Source organism: Chiloscyllium punctatum, chromosome 36 (genome assembly GCF_047496795.1).
Source record: "Chiloscyllium punctatum isolate Juve2018m chromosome 36, sChiPun1.3, whole genome shotgun sequence".
Classification (NCBI taxonomy): domain Eukaryota; kingdom Metazoa; phylum Chordata; class Chondrichthyes; order Orectolobiformes; family Hemiscylliidae; genus Chiloscyllium; species Chiloscyllium punctatum.
In genome coordinates, this window is record NC_092774.1 from 70509763 (window position 1) to 70533434 (window position 23672).

At 46.1% G+C, this 23672-nt stretch overlaps 2 protein-coding genes across 5 annotated transcripts; one reads left to right on the top strand and one right to left on the bottom strand.

The window, feature by feature from the left end:
• Positions 1–4353: 4353 nt before the first annotated feature.
• On the bottom strand, positions 4354–9219 carry LOC140460648 (uncharacterized). 3 transcript variants are annotated; one of them, XM_072555266.1, is made up of 2 exons: positions 9095–9219; positions 4354–6124 (listed from the first exon to the last, which is right to left on the bottom strand). In XM_072555266.1, exon 2 carries the CDS (start codon positions 5714–5716, stop codon positions 4916–4918), a length of 801 nt encoding a protein of 266 aa, XP_072411367.1. In that variant the 5' UTR covers positions 5717–6124; positions 9095–9219; the 3' UTR covers positions 4354–4915. The 3 variants fall into 3 exon arrangements, with proteins under 3 accessions (XP_072411367.1, XP_072411366.1, XP_072411368.1); XM_072555265.1 differs by having other exon boundaries at positions 8940–9219; XM_072555267.1 differs by having other exon boundaries at positions 9163–9215.
• Positions 9220–9604: 385 nt separating this feature from the next.
• On the top strand, positions 9605–23160 carry LOC140460647 (uncharacterized). Of its 2 annotated transcripts, none has more exons than XM_072555264.1 (2): positions 9605–9782; positions 19774–23160. In XM_072555264.1, the coding sequence occupies exon 2, from the start codon at positions 20161–20163 to the stop codon at positions 21043–21045; it is 885 nt and encodes a 294-aa protein (XP_072411365.1). In that variant the 5' UTR covers positions 9605–9782; positions 19774–20160; the 3' UTR covers positions 21046–23160. The 2 variants fall into 2 exon arrangements, with proteins under 2 accessions (XP_072411365.1, XP_072411364.1); XM_072555263.1 differs by lacking the exon at positions 9605–9782 and adding an exon at positions 18678–18830.
• Positions 23161–23672: the final 512 nt, after the last annotated feature.

Genomic DNA, 23672 nt, shown 5'->3' on the forward strand with positions numbered 1-23672 from the left:
GCTCTCTCATAAATCAAATATTTCACTGTAACTTCTTCTGCTCCCAGCCTCCAGTCTTCACAACCACACTTCTGCTTTCACCGAAGACAATTAGTCATACAGCACGGAAACAGACCCTTTGGTCAAACTCGTCTGTGCCAAACAGATATCCGAAATTCATCTAGTCCCATTTGCCAGCATGTGGCTCTTATGGTTCTAAACCATTCCTATTCGTGTACCCAACCAGATGCATTTTAAATATAATTGTACCAGCCCCACCACTTCCTCTGGCAGCTCATTCCATACATGCACAACCCTCTGTGTGAAAACGTTGCCCCTCAGGGCCCTTTTAAATCATTCCTCTCTCACCTCAAACATATGCCCTCAAGCTTTGGACTCTCCTACCTTGGGGAAAAGACCTTGGATATTCACCCTATCCATGCCCGTTATAAACCTCTATAAGGATGCCCCTCAGCCTCCGATGCTCCAGGAAAAATATCCTGGATCTACTCAGCCTTTCCCTGAAGTTCAAACCCTCCAAGTCTAGCAACATCCTCGCAAATCTTTTCGGACCCCTCTCAAAGTCTCACAAGTTCTTTCCGAAAGCAGGGAGACCAGAACTGGATGCACTATTCCAAAAGTCGCCTTACCAAGTTACAGCCACAACATGATCTCCCAATGCCTGTACACAATGCTCTGACCAATGAAGGAAAGCATAGCAAACACATTCTTCACTATCCTGTCTACCTGCGACTCCACTTCCGCCTGGGCAGCCTATAGCCCAGCGGACTCAACATTAAGTTCTCCAGTCTCAAATAACCTCACTTCCCATCTCTTCCTCCCCCCCCCCCCCCCACCACGACTCCCTTCTCAGCCCCTCCCCCTCATTTCCACTCCTCCTTGTCACTAACCAGATTTATTTCTCCCATTCACCAACCAGGTCAGACCTTTCACCTATCCCCACTTCACCACCTTGCCCCCAGGACACCCTTTATCTGCACCCATCCCCAATCCTGAAGAAGGGTTACACCTGAAACGTCGACTTCTCCACCTCCTGATGCTACCTGGCTTCTTCTGTTCTTCCAGCCTCCTGCCTGTCTATTTTGCCAATTGCGACACAGACGTGGAGCAACGTTTCCAGAGTCTGTCCCCAGCCCGATTCACTCCCTTTCCCTTCAGTTGCTGCAAGTCAACAACTGAACCCCAGAATGAAAAAAAAAATGGAAAAGGTGGTGAGAAAAGAGAGTGCCGTACTCACAGATGTTGGACAGAGGAAGGAGATTGCAGTCTGGGGTGAAGCTCAATCTTCATTCAGAGAAACAGGAGCAGCAGCATCTTCAGAAACTCATGGTCCAACTTCCGCATTCAGACAATGGGATGTCTCTGATTAGCAGGAGGACTAGTCTCCTTCCGGTCCTCCAGAACTCCCTATTGGTCAATCAAAAGAAGATTGCGCGCCTTTTTGTGCGGACTGCGATGAGCATGCCCAGTATTTTGCTGACACCCGGCGAGCATGCGCACGACATTGCTGACACCGTCAAACATGCGCTGTATACTCTATCGGGATGCTGGTGTTACTGACAGATTTTAAGTGTCCAAATGCCAATAGGAAAAAAAGGGGTAGAGCCACAATATTTTTTTCTCCGTGGTTCGACATTTGATTGGTTTTGCATTTTGTCTCGCTGCTCAACTTTTGTCTTCTCCGCATGTTGAGAGAGTCTCCCCGTGAGCTGACTTTGGGCAGCGCTTTAACCAGTTACACAGACTGAAGAAACATTACACTATTCGCAGGAGGGAGTGACTGTACACGTTTTCTGAGTGTGATCCCAATTTCAATTGTTCATCGGAAACACAGAACCAAAAGGACACCAGAACTGCGGAGAATTTGGGGAAATGTGGGGACTGAGGGAAGGAATTCCATTCCCTGGGGGCACTGGAGATTCATCAGCTCAGTCGCAGTGCGGAGAGGCCGTTCTTCAAAAAATTATTACAACATTATTTCCCATTGACAAAAACACATTCACGCTGCCTGATTACCTTGAACTTATACAAGTGCTCTGTCATAATATCTTTGATAATAGCTTTGAACATTTTCCCCATTACATATGTTAAGTTAAATGGTCTCCCTTTTTGAAGAAAGGATTTGTCCAATCTTAAAAAAAACCACCCCTGAAACTAATGAGGTTTGGAAATTAAAACCAATACATTAACTATTACGGGGAAGTGGAGTTGAAATGCCTATTAGCCATGATTGAATGGCGGAGTGGACTCGATAGGCCGAATGGCCTTACTTCCACTCCGATGTTTTATGGTCTTATTTCACGCCCTAATTTCTCTTTCAGAGTCGAGGATGAATTCCTTCAAATACCCGGGACTTATCAGCTCAGAGTTCCAACAGTTTACTCAGTACTAGTTCCCTGGTGATTGTAATTTTCTTCAGTTCCTCCCTCCCTTTCAATTCCTGATTTACAGCTAGGTCTAGGGTGTTACTTGTATCCTCTCAAGCGAAGTCAGATTCAAACTCTTTTTAATTCATCTGCCATCTCTTTATCCTCCATTACTGAATCCCCAGACTCATTTTCTGCAGAACCAACACTTATTTTGTTAACTATTTTTAAGAAAAGCTGACAAAACTTTCCACCCTGTTTTCATATATTTTTTAGCTAACTTTCTAACCCTAATTGTCGTGCTACTGCCTGCATTATTTCTGATAGTTTGCCATAGCTCTCAACTCTAGCATCAACTTGTCTGCGTATTCTATTGAACTGACCTTGATTAAGTGTTGCAAAACACACAAGGGCAAATCTTTCCTCTCCAGAAAGTCTTAGTACTTAACACGATAAAATTCACTTTGAAATATTGCGCATCCAAATTTTACCAAGCACGTACTACAGATTCAACATCCCACAATGACACCCAGTTTTGTTATGATCTTTAATTCTGAAGAGAAATTTGAATACCCAGTGATTAACTGGAAGAACTCTTCATTCAGATTTCACATTTTAAAACAAATAAAAATGACCAATTAACTGGTGTAACTTAGCAGAATGGGATGCATGGCCTTAAATTGTAAATCTAGTTTTCTTTACATCCCTGCAAGAGTTCCCAAGAATCTTTACAAGAGTCTTGATAGTTCATTCACTTGCTGGGAATAGTCCAAGGGATACAACATCTCTCGAAGATTCACTTAAATCCTTCTCAGGATTCCAAGTATTCCTGGTAATTGTATGTGGGAAAAGATCTGCCACCCTGGCAACCCACAATAGGCCCACAAAAGCAAAATTGGCCAAACTGTACCAAAACACCCAGAATGCCTTAGCAGGGACCAAGCAGGCTGACAAGTGAAACTAGACAGCACTTGCAGACAAGGGAATACCTGTACACCTCAAGTACCCACTAACAATGACAGAATACCACAGCTATCCCAAAGCCCTGAGGGCAGTTTCACAACCCAGCAGTACCAAAGCCACACAAAAGGACAGGTCAGACAGAGAGGCACCAGCAAGAGCATTGCTCCCAGGACAGGACAATGGAAGCACCTCACCGTTTCAGAGGAGACATTAGCACCTACACAAACAGATACACGCGCTCTCATGCACACACACTCTCTCATGCATGCACACACAGGTCTATGGGGTGAATTTACATTTGCAGATACATTCAATTTTGATCAAAAAGCACACAACCTGCAGGCAGTTGATACATGTAATATTTGTAAATTCCTCCTTTGGAAATAGAACCAGTCTGATTCAAGATTGGGATACAGACAGACTCAAACCTCACACATTTCATTGTTGTCTGAACTGAGATGAAACCTATTTATATAAACCTTTATGTCATCTCGAGAATCTGACTTCAAAGACTTTCTGGGATTTACACATTAATGAACTAAAACTTGCAACCTATTCTAAAAGACAAAAGACTTCACAACAATCTAGGTTTGTTCAATATATCCGATCAGTTGCACTATACTGTGATCTTTTGCTATAAATTCTGTCTTATGATCCTGCTCCACAGCTTCCTGATGAAGGAGCAGCGCTCCGAAAGCTAGTGGTTCCAAATAAACCACGATAAGCTGATGTGTGATTTTTGAACTTGATCCAACCCAGTCCATCTCTGGCTCCTCCATATCATTTCGAGTGAAGGCAGCCCCCACCTCCCGGTGCTGCCAGGAAACTTTACAATGCTGAGGGAATGGTGCAGGACCTGCACTCATGAAAAATTTACAATTTCTAACGATACTAGCTCCTCATTCACTGCTCCATCTGATACATGACATTGGAAACTTAGTGCAGGAGGTTGAAAGAAATGAGCAGCTTTAAAACAAAAACCTCTTGGAGCTCAAAGCCTTCAATGAAAGTCTGAGCCCAGCGGTAAGTTCAGGTAACCTTTATCAAGACCCAACTTTATTACAGCTTCAGATCCCCCCAGCAAAAAGGCGTAGAAAAAGTAGCTTTTTTAAAAAAAAAACAGCTCAAGGTCAAAGAGTACACAGTCCCCCCACCCCCAACTTTCTTTACTATTAATCAGCACCAAGTTATCCCTTTGGAATTGGATCCTTGGTACAGCCTTAACCCGGAGGAAGTATTGCCTCACTCAGCAATTTCAACCCAGACCCTGTATCCAAGTAAGTTTCTCCCTGTTCATTTCCGCAGGTGGGGGAGTCAACCACACAGCTGTGGGTCTGGAGTCACATGTAGGCCAGCCCGGGTAAAGGATGGGACGACTGAATGAACCCTTTCCCACACGGCAGTTTCCTTTCCTAAAAAAGGACATGAGTGAATCAGATGGGGGTTCTCATGCCCCCACCCCCAAAAATGGTTTCATCGTTAGATTCCGAACTCCAGACTTCTGACCGAATTCCAATTCCGCCATCTGCCACGACGGGATTCAAACCCAGGGGTCCAGTCAATAATGGGACTCTGCCATTGCTCCTTCAATCCCCCTGCCATGGCATGTGAACTCGCTGGTGCCTCTGCAGGTGGGAAGAGCGGGTGAATCCCTTCCCACACTGAGAGCAGGTGAATGGCCACTCCCCAGTGTGGACCCACTGGTGGGCCAGCAGGGTGGAGGCCTGTGCAAAGCCCTTCCCACACTCAGGGCAGCTGAAGGGTCTCTCCCCTGTGTGGACCCGCTGGTGCTTCAGTCTGTCGGATGAATTGCTGAAGGCTTTCCCGCACTCGGGGCAGGTGAAGGGCCTCTCCCCGGTGTGGACCCGCCGGTGGGTCAGCAAGGTGGAGGCGTGGGTAAAGCCCTTCCCACACTCGGGGCAGCTGAAGGGCTTCTCCCCCGTGTAGACCCGCTGGTGCTTTAGCCTGTCGGAGGAATTGCTGAAGGCTTTCCCGCACTTGGGGCAGCTGAAGGGCCTCTCCCCCGTGTGGACCCGCTGGTGCCTCAGCAGGGCTGAGGAATTGCTGAAGGCCTTCCTGCATTCGGTGCAAAGGAACGGCCTTTCTCCGGTGTGGACCTGCTGGTGGGTCAGCAGACTGGAGGCCTGGGTAAAGCCCTTCCCGCATTTGGGACAGCTGAAGGGTCTCTCCCCTGTGTGGACCCGTTGGTGCTTCAGCAGGTCAGAGGAATTGCTGAAGGCCTTACCGCACTCTGTGCAGGGGAACGGCCGCTCCCCGGTGTGAGTGCGCCGATGAATCTCCAGGGCAGACGGGAAATGGAAACTTTTCCCACAGTCACCACACTTACATGGTTTCTCTACGGGGCAGGATCCCTCAGGTTTCTCCATAGCCAAAACTTCAGCTGCGCACAAACATGTGGAGAGCCCCTCCCTGCCTTGAATTCCTCTTTCCAGGTCATATAACTATTTCTGGCTCCACACTCAGTGTACTGCAACCATACGGTCTCTCATCCAGTCCCACTGATTCTGAAAACATATAGAAGCAGGAACCAAAAAGCTTTGCTCCTTCTCACAGAATCACAGTCGAAAATTGTTGTGTTCCCAATGGATTGAGTGACTGTCAGACATTGACATCAAAGTGAGGTCTGCAGACACTGGACACTCAGTGTTGAAAAGTGCGGTGCTGGAAAAGCACAGCAGGTCAGGCAGCATCCGAAGAGCAGGAGAGTCGATGTTTCAAGCATAAGGCCTTCATCTGTTGATTTTGAAACTTCTGTCTTCAGATCTTCAAATACTCTGTAAAAAAAATTACAAAAGTCATCACTGTCAGTCCAGGGTAGAAATTCAGAACAAGCAACTCTCCTTTCTGCAAAACGTTCTTTTCTTTTGTTATTCCACAAAATTGAAAGCATCATCCCACTCTCACTCTCCCTCTCACTCCCCCTTCTGTTCTCACTCCACTCTAATTCTCCTGAAGGTGCTGATTCAGGATCTTACAGGGGCAGAAAAGCAAAAATGTCAAGACTGACATCTCTCTGAATTTTGGATAGCTCCACCTGAAAGTTAGTTTCTTTCCCAACACTGGAATACTGCTGAGAGTGAGCAGGTCTGATTTTGGGAAGCAAAAACTGTCAATTCAGGGTGAACCTGCAATGCAGCTTCTTGATGAACAATGAGACATGAAATGGTTAACGTCCCCAGGTAGGGGGAGAAAACAAGACGTCAAGGTATTGACACCGACACCAGAGAGAAAGTGAACATGCCGACCAGATATCCAGAATCAATCTAGGCCTATTTGCCAGCACTTGGCCTATATTCCTTTAACCCCTTCCTATTCATATACCCATCCAGATGCCTTTTAAATGTTGTGATTGTGCCAGCCCCCACCACTTCCTCTAGCAGCTTGTTCCTTACACACACTGCCCTCCTAATGAAAACGTTGCCCGTTATGTCCCTTTTAAACCTTCCCTTCCCCACCCCACCCTTAACCTATTACCCTTACATTCTGGAGTATCCCATCTCAAGGAAAAGACCTTGACTATTTACCCTATCCATGCCTCTCATGGTTTTATCAACTTCAGCCTCCAGCATGCAAGGGGAAACAGCCCCAGTCTGCTTGGCCTCTCCCTATCACTCAAACCCTCCAACCCTGGCAACATTCTTGTAAATCCTTTCTGAACCTTTTCAAGTTTCACAACATACTTCTGATCGGACTGAGACCAGAACAGCACACAACATTCCAAAAGTGGCTATGGTTCTGCTGAACAATGGCAATTTAATTCCAAAATATTAATTTCTTCATGAGAAGGGAATAATTGGCATTGTAGCTGTAAGAGGTCTCTTGCAGAAGAGTGAAGAACCAAGTGAGAGAACTTTCCATTAAAATGGAGAGGAACAGAGGTGATTCTGTGACTGGGGACTTATATCTAAAGCAAGGAAATTACAACGGCAGAGGCACAAACAGGCCACAACAAATGAGGGAACATTATTGAAAGAAATGACAAACATTTAAAGAGCACCTGGAGGAACTGCAACAGTTGGCCATTCCTGTCTGAAAAAATAAAACACAGAAGGTGGCACAGCCACGGCTAACAAGGGACATGATGGATAGGACGAGATCCAAAGAAGTGGCGTACAAATTGGCGAAAAATAAAGTACCAGATCTGAAGACTGCGAGCAGTTCAGGTTTCAACAAAAGGATTGATCAAAAGGGGAAAATGGGTATGTGAAGATAAAAAAAGATTAGAGAAAACAATAACAACTAGAACAGGCAAAGTTCTCATGTGGAACAAAGTGATGGCAGACCAATTAACCACATATGTTGCTTCTATCATCAGAAAGGAGGACACAGGTAACATCCCCAAAATGTTGGGGAACACATGGTCCACTGAGAGCAGAACTGAAGGAAATGAGTAGTTGTGGGGAAATGGTGTTGGGGCAATTGATGGGATTAAAAGTTTACAAATCCCGGTGCTGGTAACCCACACCCCAAACTATGGTCCGAGGTCATGCAATTGGCAAATCTTGGGCTGATCTTAGCAGAACTATTTAATGGTAAGGTCCTACGGAGTGTTGCTGAACAAAGTGACCTTGGAGTGCAGGTTCATAGCTCCTTGTAAGTAGAGTTGCAGATAGATAGGATAGTAAAGAAGGTGTTTGGTATGCTTTCCTTTATCAGTCAGAATATTGATACAGGAGTTGGGAGGTATTGTTTGCGGCTGTACATGACATTTGTTGGGTCAATTTTGGAATATTGCATGCAATTCTGGTCTCCTTCCTATCAGAAGGATGTATGAACCTTGAAAGGGTTCAGAAAAGATTTACAAGGATGATGCCAGGGTTGAGGGATTTGAGCTATAGGGAGAAGTTAACAGTCTGGCGGTTTTCCGTGGAGAGTCGAACACTAAGGGGTGACTTTATAAAGGTTTATAAAATGATGAGGTGCACGGATAGAATAAATAGACAAAGTCTTCTCTCTGGGGTGGGGGAGTTGATAACTACAGAACATAGGTTTAGGATGAGAGGGAAAAGATTTAAAGGAGACCTAAAGGGCAACCTTTTCATGCAGAGAGTGGTAAGTGTATGCAATGAGCTGCTGGAGGAAGTGGAGGAGGCGAGTGTAATTCCAACATTTAAAAGGCATCTGGATGGGTATATGAATAGGAAGAGTTCGGAGGGATATGGGCCAGTGCTGGCTCAAGTTAACCCTCCTCCTGTATTGAATTTTAAATCTATCCTCATCATGTCTTTCCTCCACTCCTGGCGTTCTCTTTTCCCAGTCTACAAACTGAAAATAACATCAACACATCAATGCTCTCCTGGTCACTGCGATCTTGGAAGTACCCAGCGCCACAAATGATCAGATTCATTCACCTCAAATTCAGAGTCCGCCTTCGTGTCATTCTAGATCTCTCTCCCTCCCTCCCACTCCCTTTTCCTGTCTGAAGGCCACACAGACCAAGCTCAGGGACAGGTCTCTGAGTGAAATGAGGAAATTCTAGTTGAATGACACCAACTGTCATTTCTCTCCCGGAAATGACGACTGATGGTGCCCTCACCAAGATGGCCGCCCGCGCTCCCCGCCCCAAGTCAACATGAGCCTTATCCTTACAATGATGGCGCCCTGTTGCCCGGGCAACACGAGAGCTCCTCCGGCGGTGAAGTGGGCCTGGGGAGGTTTTATTCACGGCCTCAGGCCTCCCCCGAGGAGTTTATAAACTCCCCAGTCTCCCTCCTCCCGCGGTTTCCAATCCTACCCTGTCTCACCCTGTTCTGAAGAAGGATCACTGGACCCGAAACGCCTCCTCGATTTCTCTCGACAGGCGCTGCCGGACCTGCTCAGCTTTTCCAGCGATTTCTGTTCTTGTTCCTTCAGCCGCCGGCGCCATTTCGCTCACATTCACCACACGCATGCGCACTACCAGGGCCCCATAGAGAGGTTTCTCGATCGCATGGGATCGTGGGAATTGAAGGCGCCATTAATGTCATGAAATCTAGTATCCCATATGCCTTCTTAATTGTCCTATTCATGTGTTAATGAAGTACACGTCAGGGGCAAATCTTTCAGCGATTTTAGATTTATGCATTGAGTGCAACACTGCAGGTGTTTAACTCTAACCTCTAGTTCCAATTCAGTGTCAGTATAATCACTCTTTATCTGTTCTCAAATAAGCACCGAATCAATGCTCTCCATCTGACCCTTCTTAACGTTGATCTTCTTTAGTTTGCAGATTCCAACCCGCTGTTTCAATAATTTATTAAAATCTATTTCTGGTACATGGGCGTCGCTGGCTGGCCAGCATTTGGTTCTCCTTGAGAATGTGATGGTGAGCTGCCTTCTTGAACCTTTGCAGTCCACATCCTGTACGGTGACCCACAATGTCTTGAGGGAAGGAATTCCAGGATTTGGACCAGTGACACTGAAGGAACAGTAATACATTTCGAAGTCAAAATGGTAAGTGGCTTGGAGGGGTACTTGCAAGAGGTTGTGTTCCCATGTATCTGTTTTCCTAGTCCTTCTAGATGGAAGTGGTTGTTCGTTTGAAAGGCAATTTGTAAGGTGCTTTGGTAAATTTTTGCAGTGCGTCTTGTAGATACTACACACTACTGCTTCTGAACAGTGGAATATGGTACCAATCAAGCAGGCAACATTGACCTGGATGGTATGAAGCGTTTCAACTACAGTTGAAGCTGCAACCCCATCCAAGCTAGTGGGGAGTATTCCATTACACTGCTGACTTGTGGCTTGTAGAAATTGGAACACGTTTTGGAGAGTCAGGAGGTGAGTTACTCACTGCAGTATTTCTGGCCTCTGACCTGCTCTTGTAGCCACTATGTATATACGGTTCATCTAGTTGAGTTTCTGTTCAATGGTAAACTCCAAGGCTGTTGATCGTGGGGTACTTAGTGACAGTAACATTGTTGATATCACAGGTCAGTGGTCAGATTATCTCTTTTGGGGATGAGTCATTGTGTGACAATTGCGTGGCATTCATGTTACTTGCCACTCATCAGCCCATTGGATATGGTTAAGATCTTGTAGCATTTCAAACTGAACTGCTTCAGTTTATGAGGAGTTGTTTTTCGTGCTGAACATCTGCAATTATTGCAACATCTCCACTTCTGAACTTATGATGGAGGAAGGTCATTGATGAAGATGGTTTGGCATATGAACTCCTGCAGAGATGTCCTGAAGCCGAGATGACTGACCTCCACAAACCATAGCCATCTATCCATGTGCTAGGTATGACTTAACAATTAAGACATACAAAACTAATTGAAGGAATAGGTATGAGACAACCCTCTTCAGGGTGTCTCCAGTGCAGGTTTTTCTGTTCTTGAAACAATCTGATAAAAGTTGACATTCATCAGCCTTTTGATCTTGGCAGTTTCCTTTCTCACCAACATTTGTTTCACATTAGCAAGTTGAATTCTTCTGCAGTTTTCAGGAAAACGTTTTACAGAAGGTAACATTCTTAATATCTGTGTAATGTTCCTTGGGAAAACTGTCTATAGTCCACCAGTTGGAGACAATTTCTCTGAAAAGGTTTGTCAAATGCCCTGCTTCCACAAGACCCAGTGTTCCCAAAGTTGAAGTACTTTTAACAGCCCCTTTATATTTTCCAGAATTCCCATGATAGGAGACATGTGCCACTTATACCCACCACAAATCTCCTGAAACTGGGTGCACTACAAAAGTCCAGCAGGAAGATTATCAGTAAAACGATCTGGTTTCAATCATAGAGTTATAGACATCCAGAGACACACTGCACGGAAACAGACCCTTTGGTTGAAATCATCCATGCTGACCAGATGTCCAAGCTGACCCAATCCCAAGTTCCAGCCTTTGGCCCATATCCCTGCCAGATGCCTTTTAAATATTGTAATTGTACCCATCTCCACCACTTCCCTGGCAGCTTGTCTCTCTCTCACACACACACACACACACACACCACCCTCTGCATAAAAAGATCGTCCTTGAGGTCACTTATTCCCTTCTTGCTACCCACAGTACCTCCTTTCCGTCACCCCCCCCCCCCCCCCCCAGCATCCCCTGTCCATCCACAGCTCCTCCTGTCCATTTCCACTCTGCTACCCACAGTGCCCCATGTGCATTTCCCTCTCCGTGCCCTCTGACCCCATCTATCCTCCCTCTCTCCCCTCACCCTCCGCTCTCCATCTCTCTGTTCCCTGTCTATTCTCTCTCTCCACCAACTCTCTGCTGCTCATTCTTCCACCGCCCCCACCCATTCCTTGCCACTCATTCTCTCTCTCCATCCATCCTCGGCCCCCGTCCATTCTCTGTCTCTCCTCGCATTCTGCACCCCACACCATTCTCTCTCCTGCCCCCCCCCCCAACACTCTAGCCCCACATTCTCCCTCTCAGACCCTTCCCCCCCATTTTCTTGGTCCCCCATGCTCTGCCCTGCAGGCCTTTCTCTCCCACCACTAAGTCCTTCTCCTCTCCCTCACCCTCTGCTCCCCCGTCCATTCTCTCTCTCTGTTCTCCACAGCTCCACCCAGCCCCCGTCCATTCTCTCTATTCTCCCAGCCCCCGTCCATTCTCTTTCTGTTCTCCCCAGCCCCACCCTCTAGCCCCCATCAATGAGAGGAAGGAATCTGGTTGATGGCAGGGAGGAGGAGAAGCGAGAAAGATAGGGAGCTTATTTGAAATTGAGTTCCCCAATGTTGAGTCCTCCCAACTCTACGCAGCCCGGGCGGAAGATGAGATGTTGTTCCTCCAATTTGCAGTTTGATTCATTGTGGTAAGGGAGGAGGCCAAAGATGGTTATGTCAGAAAGGGAGTGGGAAGGGGAATTAAAATGGCTGGTGACTGGGAGGTCTGGTCGGTCTGTGCGGGCCCAGGCACGATGCTGTTCTCCAAGTCTCCCGATGTAGAGAAGTCCACAATTGGCAAACACATGGCAAATGCAGTACCAAAATGTAAAATTATAGCCTCTGCTGTGAAAAAAAAGCAGAAAGGAGGTGTATTGTTTAAATGGAGATGTATTGGGATGAGGAGAAAGTGAGGACTGCAGATGCTGGAAATCAGATTTGAAAAGTGTGGCACTGGAAAAGCACAGCAGGTCAGGCAGCATTCAAGGAGTAGGAGAGTTGATGTTTTGGGCATGAGCCCTTCACCAGGAATGATGTGTGAATGTAATTGAAACCAGTCAATACCAGTTGTCAGACAGATGCAGCAAGCAATCAGCAAGGCAAGTGGTATTTTAACAAGAGGAATTGAGTTCAGAAGTGGGATGTCTTCCTGCAGTTAGGGGGTCATTGAATGTATTCAAGGCTGAGTTTGTCTGATTTTTGAACAACAAATAAGTGGATGTTTATGGAGGAAGGCAAGGAAATGGTTTTAGAACAGTTTCAGTCCAACTAGTCCATGCTGACTATGTTTCCAAACTAAATTAGTCCCAGCTGCCTGTGTTTGGCCCATATCCCTCCAAACATTTCCTATTCATGTACTTGTCCAAATTTCTTTAAAATGTTGTTGCGGTACCTGCATCTTTCCTCTGGACATTTATTCCACACACAAACCACGCTCTGTGTTTTTTAAAAACAAACTGGTGCCCCTCATGTCTTTTTAAAATCTTTCTCCACTCACTGTCAAACTTTGCTCCCTAATCCTGAAACCACCCTAGAGAAAGAAGACCTGCCGTTCACCTCATCTATATCCTTCATGATTTTATAAACCTCTATAAGGTCACCTCGCAGCCTGCTGTGTTCCAGTGAAAAAGTCCCAGCCTATCCATTTAGATGTAGTTACATTCATATCTAGTTAAGATCTGTTCAATGTTGGCGCAGGCTCAAAAAACCAAATGGCCGACTTCTGTTCCCAGTTCTCACTCTGTGTCCAGGACAGCAAGAGACTATAAGACATAGGAGCAGAGAGTAGGCCATTCAGCCCATCAAGGCTGCTCATACCATTCAATTGTGGCTCATAGGTTTCTCAATCCCATTCTCTTGCTTTCTCTCCATAACCCTCGATCCCCTTGGTACTCAAGAACATATATACTCAGTCTTAAATATACTCAGTGACCTAGCCTCTGCAACCTTCTGTGGCAATGAATTCCATAGATTCACCACTATCTGGCTGAAGAGTTTTATGTTTATCTATGTTCTAAAAGGCCTTCTCTTTACTCTGAAGCTGTGCCCTCGGGCCCGAGTCTCTAATACCAACGGAAACATCTTCCCAACATCCACTGTATCCAGGCCATTCAGTATTCTCTGTGTTTCAATTAGATCTCTCCTGAGTGTGGGCCTGTTAGTCAGCATGAAGCAGACCCTTCAGGATGACGTACAGCAGGGATTAGGTTCAGCAAATGGAAAGAGAGTATGTGGGATGGAGATTTTCAGCTTCTAGGGAATAAGAGAGGAAAGAGAGTTCATTATAAATTAGATTTGTTCAGGTGGGCCAATGGGCCGAGGAGTGGCAGATGGAGTTTAATTTAGAGAAATGAGAGGTGCTACATTTTTTAGGCCACTTTTGGAATACTGTGTTCATTTCTGGTCTCCCCCTGCTATGGCAAAGAGGTTGTGAAACTTTGGAAGTGGTTGGAGAAGATATACAAGGCTGTTGCCATGCTTGTGACCTATAGTGAGAGGCTGAAGAGGCCAGGGATAATTTCCCTGGAGAATTGGAGGCTATGGGGTGATCTTACAGATGTTTATGAGGGGCATGGATAGGATAAATACCCAAGCACTTTTCCCCAGGGTAAGGGAGTCCAAATCTAGAGGGCATATGTTTGAGGTGAGAGGGGAATGTTTTAAAAGGGACATGACCGGCAAGGTTTTCATGCAGAGGATGGTGCACGTGTGTAACAAACTACCAGATAATGACAACATTTAAAAGGCATCTGGATAGGTACATGAATAGGAAGGATTTAGAGGGATATGGGCCAAATGCGACTAGGTTAATTTAGAGTATTTGGTTGGCATGACAAGCTGGGCTGAAGGGTCTGTTTCCATGCTTTATAACTCTAATCAGCTTTGCTGAAAGCAGGAGAGTCAGAGCACTTTCAGAGCAGTTTTGCCCTTACTGGGAGCAATACACAACAGGTGCAGGAGTAGGCCATTCTGCCCTTTGAGCCTGCACCACCTTTCAATATGATCATGGCTGATCATCCTTAATCAGTATCCTGTTCCTGCCTTAGCTCCATAAACCTTGATTCCACTATCATTGAGATCTCTATCCAACTCTTTCTTAAATGAATCCAGAGACTGGGACTCCACTGCCCTCTGGGGCAGAGCATTCCACAAGGCCACCACACTCTGGGTGAAGAAGTTTCTCCTCATCTCTGTCCTCAATGGTCTACCCCGTATTTTTAAGCTGTGTCCTCTGGTTCGGCACTCACCCATCAGCGGAAACATGTTTCCTGCCTCCAGAGTGTCCAATCCTTTAATAATCTTATATGTCTCAATCAGATCCCTTCTAAACTCAAGGGTATAACAGCCCAGTTGTTCCAACCTTTCAGCGTTAGGTAGTCCCGCCATTCAAGGAATTGACTTTGTGAACCTACGCTGCACTCCCTCAATAGCCAGAATGTCTTTCCTCAAATTTGGAGACCAGAACTGCACACAGTACTCCAGGTGTGGTCTCACCAGGGCCCTGTACAGTGGCAGAAGCACCTCTTTGCTTCTATTTTTTTTTCTCTTGCACGTACACACACACAGAAGCACAGTCACACACTGATCCAATCTCCAAAAGGAAGGAAACACCCGAGTGGGCAGTGACAAGCAGTGGCCCTTCACATTAAAGGGCAATGCTGTGTGACCTCTTTGCTTCTATACTCAATTCCTCTTGTTGTGAAGGCCAGCATGCTATTAGCCTTCTTCACTACCTGCTGTACCTGCATGCTTACCTTCATTGACTGGTGTACAAGAACACCCAGATCTCTTTGTACTGCCCCTTGACGTAAATTGATTCCATTTAGATAGTAATCTGCCTTCCTGTTCTTGCCACCAAAGTAGATAACTATACATTTATCCACATTAAACTGCATCTGCCATGCATCTGACCACTCACCTAACCTGTCCAGGTCACCCTGTAATCTCCTAACATCCTCCTTGCAATTCTCCCTGCCACCCAGCTTTGTATCATCAGCAAATTTGCTAATGTTATTATTCATACCATCTTCTATATCATTAATATATATTGTAAAAAGCTGCAGTCCCAGCACTGATCCCTGCGGTACCCCACTGGTCACTGCCTGCCATTTCAAAATGGAGCCATTTATCACTACTCTTTGTTTCCTGTCAGCCAACTAACTAACTTTCAATCCAAGTTAGTACTTTTCCCTCAATAGCATGTGCCCTAATGTTGCTCAATAACCTCCTATGTGGGACTTTATCAAAAGCTTTCTGAAAGCCCAGGCACACTACATCTACTGGATCTCCCTCATCCATCTTCAGACTTACATCCTCAACAGATTCCAGAAGATTAGTCAAGCATGACTTACCCTTCATAAATCCATGCTGACTCTGACCTATTCTGTTACTACTATCCAGATGTGTCGTAATTTCATCCCCTATAATACACTCCAGCATCTTTCCCACCACTGAGGTCAGACTAACTGCTCTATAATTTCCTGTTTTCTCTCTCCCACCTTTCTTAAAAATGGTTCAAAACTAGCCACCCTCCAATCCGCAGGAACTGATCCTGAATCTATCGAACTCTGGAATATAATCGCCAATGCATTCACGATTTCTGGAGCCACCTCCTTCAGTACCCTGGGATGTAGACCATCAGGCCACGGGGACTTATCAACCTTCAGACCTAACAGTCTCTCCAACACCAATTCCTGGCAAATATAAATTCCCTTAAGTTCAGGTCCTTCAGCCACTGTTACTTCAGGGAGATTGCTTGTGTCTTCCCCAGTGAACACAGATCTGAAGTACCAAGTCAATTCTTCTGCCATTTCTTTGTTCCTCGTAATATATTCCCCTTTCTTCAAGGGCCCAATTTTAGTCTTAACCATTTTTTTGCCTTTCAAATACCTAAAAAAGCTTTTACTATCCTCCTTTATATTCTTGGCCAGTTTACCTTCGTACCTCATTTTTTCTCTGCGTATTTCCTTCTTAGTAATCCTCTGTTGTTCTTTAAAAGCTTCCCAGTCCTCCATTTTCCCACTTATCTTTGCTATGTTATCCTTTTTCTCTTTTAACTTTATATGTTTCTTAACTTCCCTCATCAGCCACGGCCACCCATGCCTCCTCCTAGGATCTTTCTTCCTTTTTGGAATGAACTGATCCAGAATCTTCTGCATTATACACAGAAATATCTGCCATTGTTCCTCCACTGTCATCCCTGCCAAGGTATTGCACTATTGAACTTTGGCCAGCTCCTCCCTCATAGCTCCATGGTTCCCTTTATTCAACAGAAATACTGTCACTTCTGATTGTATCCTTTCCCTCTCAAATTGCAGATTGAAGCGTATTGTATTATGGTCACTACTTCTCAATGGCTCCTTCACTTCGAGGTCCCTGATCAATTCTGGTTCGTTGCACAGAACAAGTTACAGTGAAATATTTAATTTGTGGGACAGCAACTGAGTGAATGAGTACATCCAGAATTTTAGTGGAAAGTGGGAATTCATTGCACTGTGGGGATGAAGTGCTTTACCGGCAGTAAGTACAGTTTGCTGAGTGGGGTGCTAAGTGAAGGGTTAGGTGGGTTCTTGTTTTAAACTGCTCATTTCTTTCAGCCTCCAACATTGTATTTCCACTGCTGTACATCAGAAGGAGTGAATCAGTCACTGTTATCATTAGAAACCTTACGGTTTTCAGTACCTCAGGTATTACATTGTTTTCAAAGTTTGGGAGAAGATTTGTAGCTCGGGTGCTCATTGTTGTGGTTCTGTTCGCCGAGCTGGGAATTTGTCTTGCAAACGTTTCGTCCCCTGTCTAGGTGACATCCTCAGTGCTTGGGAGCCTCCTGTGAAGCGCTTCTGTGCTGTTTCCTCCGGCATTTATAGTGGCCTGTCTCTGCCGCTTTGGGTTGTCAGTTCCAGCTGTCCGCTGTAGTGGCCTGTATATTGGGTCCAGGTCAATGTGTTTGTTGATAAAGTCTGTGGATGAGTGCCATGCCTCTAGGAATTCCCTGACTGTTCTCTGTTTGGCTTGCCCTATAATGGTAGTGTTGTCCCAGTCGAAGTCATGTTGCTTGTCGTCTGTGTGTGTGGCTACTAAGGATAGCTGGTCATGTCGTTTCGTGGCTAGTTGGTGTTCATGGATACGGATCGTTAACTGTCTTCCTGTTTGTCCTATGTAGTGTTTTGTGCAGTCCTTGCATGGGATTTTTGTACACTACATGAGTTTTGTTCATGTTGGGTATCAGGTCCTTCGTTCTGGTGAGTTGTTGTCTGAGCGTGGCTGTTGGTTTGTGTGCTGTTATGAGTCCGAGTGGTCGCAGTAGTCTGGCTGTCAGTTCAGAAATGGTCCTGATGTATGTAGTGTGGCTAGTCCTTTAGGTTGCGGCATGTCCTCGTTACATTGTTTCCTGAGCATTTTAAAGTTTACTGACAGCAGCGGGGTTTGGGCCGTATTCACTGGAAACGATTAAGCAGACAGATAACGCACATACGAGAGGGCAGAGTGGGACTTGTCTTTTGATTTGGTGGAAGGTGGGAGGTTCTGCACGCTGAGATCCGGGGTAAACACGACTGCAATAAATCATTCAATCTCTACAGTGTGGAAATAGACCATTCAACCCCTCTGAAGAGCATGCCATCCAGACGCACGCCCACCAGCTCCCTGCCCTGTCTAGTAGTTTCTGCTGGTGGATGAGACTCGGCCATAAAATTAGGGGGAGTAGATTTAAGGAAGAGCTGTTATTCCCGGAGAGTAGTGAAGGGTGAGGGTGGATTGGCCATGCTAAATTGCCCCACATGGTCCAGGGATGCACAGATTAGGGTGGATTCGCCATGTTAAATTACCCATAGTGCCCAGGTATGTGCAGGTGAGGTATATTCGGGGGGTAAGTATCGGGCAGGAGAGGAAAGGGAATGGATGTGGGTGGGTTACCCTTCGGAGGGTCGGTGTGGTCTCATTGGGCCGGGTGACCTGCTTCTATATTGTGCGGATTCTCTGAAGAGAAAAGATTTTTGCAAACTGTGCAGAGCAGTGCGGCCTGTCAATTCGGAGCAGGCGCAGTGCGGAGCCGCCGTTCGCCCCGCCCCTTCGTCTCGTCACGCCCCGTCTCGTCGGCCGTCGCTCGACACTTGCTCCTCCCACTGTCCCGGCCGCACTCCGCCTCTGGCTCCACCCAGTCGCCCCACCCCTGACCACAATCGTCTCTGCGCCCGATCGCTCCTCCCCTTCCTTTCTCTCCCTCTGCCGCATCGTCCCATCGATGACGTCACAACGCGGAAGTGGCTCTGCTCGTTTCAGAGTAAAACCCTTTCGCTGGGCAACTCTTCAATCTAAGAGGGAGAAAATCTGTTCACTGGTAGGAACTGGAGTGAATCCAGGGAGGGAGCAGACTCTGCAAACTCAGGTATGTGCCTTAATTGTCCGGGTGAGGAGGGATGGAAGGATAGGGTGGGGCTGTTTTCCCAACCCGCGCCAGAATCTTAGGGGTAACCTTATAGACTTTTATAAAGTCATCAGGAGCATGGATAGGGTAAATAGACATGGTCTTTTCCTTTGGATGGGGGAGTCCAGAACTAGAGGGTGATTGTTTTAGGGTGAGGGCGGCGGGGGAGGGGGCGTGGAGATTTAAAAGCGACCTGAGGAGGCAACTTTTTCACAAGGTTTTGGCGGGTGTGAATGTACGGAATGACCTGCCAGAGAAAGTAGTGGAGGCTAGTACAATTACATCATTTAAAAGGCATCTGGACGGGTGTATCAAAACGAACGGTTCAAAGGGCCAGGGAACACGTGCTGGCAAATGTGACTAGATTAATTTAGGATATCTGGTCAGCACAGACACAGGCATTTCAGTCAAACTATTCTGTTTCTGTGTGTCTATCTCTATGATTCTGGCTTTCCATCAATGTTTGCCACGTCTGTATGTTCAGTTTCTCTGTCTCTGGTGTCGGTGTTAATACCTTGAAGTCTCATTATGCTCCCCTTCCTGGGGACATTAACCATTTCTTGAGGTTGTTCCTCAAGAAGCTGCATTGCAGGCTCATCCTGAAGTGGCACACTTTATTTTGCTTTCCAAATCAGACCTGCTCACTCTCAGCATTATGCCAATGACGTGAAAGATACTAACTTTCAGGTGGAGTTTCAGAGAGATAAGCTTTGACATTTTTGCTTTTCAGCACCTGTAAAATCCTGAATCAGCACCTTCAGGAGAATTGGTTAAAGTGGAATGAGAACAGAGGTGGAGAGAGAGAGAATGGGATGACGCTTTCAGTTTTGTGGAATAATAAAAGAAAAGAATGTTCACCAGAAAGCAGAACTGAAAGTGATGACTTTATATTCTCTTTTTACAGCGTTTGAAGATCTGAAGACAGAAGTTTCAAAATTAACTGTAACGTCAACTCTCCTGCTCCTCGGATGCTGCCTGATCTGCTGAGCTTTTCCAGTGCCGTACGTTTTGACAGTGACTCTCCAGAGTCAGCAGTTCTCACTTTGGTGTCAATGTCTGACGGTCAATCAATCCATCAGGACCACAACGATTTTTGACTGTGATTCTGTGAGAAGGAGCAAAGCTTTTTGGTTCCTGTTTGAGTACATTTCCTGTATCAGTGGGACTGGATGAGAGACCTACTGTTGCAGTGCACTGAGTGTGGAGCGTGTAACAGCTATACTGCCTGTTAAGAGGAAATCACGGTGCGAAGGGGCTCTACACGTGTTTGTGTGCGGCTGAAGCTTCGGCCATGGAGAAATCTGAGGAATCCCGCCCTGTGGAGAAACCATGGAAGTGTGGTGACTGCGGGAAAGGCTTCTGTGTCCCATCTGCCCTGGAAACTCATCGGCGCAGTCACACCAGAGAGAGGCCCTTCAGCTGCCCTGAGTGTGGGAAGAGCTTTACCCAGGCCTCTGCCCTGCGGACTCACCAGCGGGTCCATACAGGGGAGAGGCCTTTCCCATGTCCCGAGTGTGGGAAGGCCTTCAGCAATTCCTTCAACCTCCAGACCCACAAGCGACTCCACACTGGTGAGAGGCCATTTTCTTGCTCCGAGTGCAAGAAGGCGTTCAGACATTCCTCTGACCTGCTGACCCACTGGCGGGTCCACACGGGGGAGAGGCCCTACAGCTGCCCCGAGTGTGGGAAGGCCTTCAGCAATTCCTCCCACCTGCTGACTCACCAGCGGGTCCACACTGGGGAGAGGCCTTTCACCTGCCCCAAGTGCGGGAAGGGATTTAGTCAGGTGAGCAACTTGTGGAAGCACCAGCGTCTCCACACTGGGGAGAAGCCCTTCAGCTGCCCCGAGTGCAGGAAGGCCTTCAGCAATTCCACCACTCTGCTGACCCACCGGCAGATCCATATGAGGGAGAGGCCATTCCGCTGCACTGAGTGCGGGAAGGCCTTCAGCAATTCCTCCATCCTGCTGAGACACCAGAGGGTTCACACAGGGGAGTGGCCCTTCAGCTGCCCTGAGTGCAGGAAGGGGTTCAGCGATTCCTCCAATCTCCAGACCCACCAGCGGATCCACACTGGGGAGAAGCCCTTCGGCTGCACAGAGTGTGGGAAGGCCTTCACCTGCTCCTCCCACCTGCGGAGGCACCAACGAGTTCACGTGCCTTCACAGGGTGATTGAAGGAGCAACAACTAAGTGCCATTAGGGACTGGACTATCAACCCAGTTCCGGGGACTCCTGAGTTTGAATCCAGCCATGGCAGATCACGGAATTGGAATTCTGTCAGAAATCTGGAGTTCAGAATCTGATGATGAAACCGTTTTTAGGGTGGGGGGCCCATCTGATTCACGCATGCTCTTTTTAGGGAGGGGTACTGCCATTGTGGGAAAGGATTCATTCAGTCACCAAGCTGCATCCTTTACCTGGTCTAGCCTACACGTGACTCCAGACCCACAGCTGTGTGGTTAATACTACACTGCCCAGCACCTCCCCTCTTTCCCCCCCCCCCCAACTCAGCCCCTGGCAAATGAGCAGGGAGAAACTTACGAGAAGACAGGATATGGGTTGAAATTGCTGAGTAAGGCAATACCTCCTCCAGGTTACGGCTGTCCCAAGGATCCAATTACAAAGGGACAACTCGGTGATGACCAATAGTAAAGAAAGTGAGGTGGGATAGGGGGGTGAGGAGTATGTGTGCTTTGACCTTGAGCTGTTTAAAAAGCAGCTACTTTTTTCTACACCTTTTTGCTGGAGGATCTGAAACTTTAACAAAGTTGGGTCATAATAAAGATTACCTGAACTTACAGCGGGCTCAGACTCTCATTCAAAGCTTTGAGCTCCAAGAGGTTTTTTGTTTTGAAGCTGTTCGTTTCTTTCAGCCTCCTGCACTAAGTTTGCAATGTTGTGTATCAGATGGAGCAGTGAATGGGTAGCTAGTATCATTAGAAATTTGTAAATTTTTTAGGAGTGCCGGTACTGTGTTGTTTCATTGGCGTTGTAAAGTTTACTGGGAGGTATGGGCTGTGTTCACTAGAAACCACTGGGGTGGATAAAGTTAAAAATCACACAAGACCAGGTTATAGTCCAACAGGTTTATTCGGAAGCACTAGCTTTCGGAGCGCTGCTCCTTCCACAGGTAGCTGTGGAGCAGGATCATAAGACATAGATCTTAGAGCAAAATTCACAGTGTCATACAACTGATATCTTTTAGAATGGGTTGCAGGTTTCGGTTCATTAATATGTTACTCCAAGAACAACATCTAAGTCATGTTCCTGAGATGACTTATGGTTTTATATTTTAAAAAAAAGTGACATCTCAACTCACACAATACATTAAAGTTGTGAGGTTTGAGTCTGTCAGTATCCCAATCTTGAATCAGACTAGTTCTGTTTTTAAAGTAGGAATATATAAAATATTACATGCATTGACTGCCTGTAGATTGTGTGCTTTGTGAGCAAAATTGAAAGTATCTGCAAATATAATCCTGCCGATAAAAATTCACTCCATAAGAGTTGTGTGTGTGTGCATGTGAGTTTGTATGTGAGAGTGCATGTAAGAGTGTGTGCATGCTTGGTCGAGTGTGATGGAGTGTAAGTCTGTGAGTGTGTGAGAGTGTTAGGGTGTGCGTATATGAGAGAGGTATGAAAAAGCAAGGGGTTGCATTTTGCTAAAACGAGGAAGGACAGGGCTTGTATAGTTAAAACAGAGATGTAAGAGGGTTCAGATACATAGTGATGCAACCTGCAAAGAACTGGTAGACTGGATGGTTAAGAAGGCATTTAGCACCATTGCCACCCAGACCCACTCCCTTACTTCATATTTCTCATAGCTAATCCCCCCTACCTTGCATATCCTGAACAATAAGGGTAATTTAGCATGGCCAATCCAGCCTAACCTACACCCTAATCTAAAAACTACCTTCTCAAGAATGTAATTTAAATGCGCAACATTTCTAAGAAAAATGTCTGTCTGACTCAACATTGGGACCCAGACAGAATTCACACCTATTGTTAGAAAAGCTCTGCATTTGAATGACTTTCTTGAGAAGGTAATTAAAAACAAGTTCTGGAATTAACATGCTAAAGAGCAGAAACCCATTCTAAGAGATGAAAGATTTAATCTAAAATTGTTTAATATATGACATCTCCATGACACTGGACTCCTTTGGCTATAAATTCCACGAACATGATCTCATTCTCCACAACCAACCTGATAAAAGAGCGGTGCTCCAAACGTTCGCGTTTCCGAATAAATCTGTTGGTTTATAACCTGGTGTTGTGAGATTTTTTACTTTGTCGATGGAAACACGTGTTGTGGGACTGGTAACAGTTATTTTGTGATCTGTTCCACCTGAAATTTCTCCTCTACGCAGACAGGGGTTAGCAGTCTGTTTTTGTGCTTTTGTGAGAGATCAGGCTAGCAGTTTTTAAATCCTTATGTTCAGCAGCACAAGAAAACTGTACGTCAGTAATCGTATTTCGAGAGTGGTACTTCCAGCTCTGGTAGTCCTGTTGGGTCACCAGAGAGGGAGGGAGAGAAGATGTCACATCTAAAAAGCAAACCGAAAAGTTTTTGTTTGTTCCATCAGTTGAGTTGGTTCTACACTCAGATGAGACTGGATACTGATTTTAATGGATCAGAATTGAACACTACAATGGAACACCTTACATTTCAAGAACGTTGAAAGAGCAAATCAAACTGTAACCTTGAAGAGATATGCTTCCATTTCTAACCTTGGGTGATCCAAATGAGACATTTTTACTGATCACTCCATTTCAGAGTGCTGCTCTTTCATCAGGTGGTCATG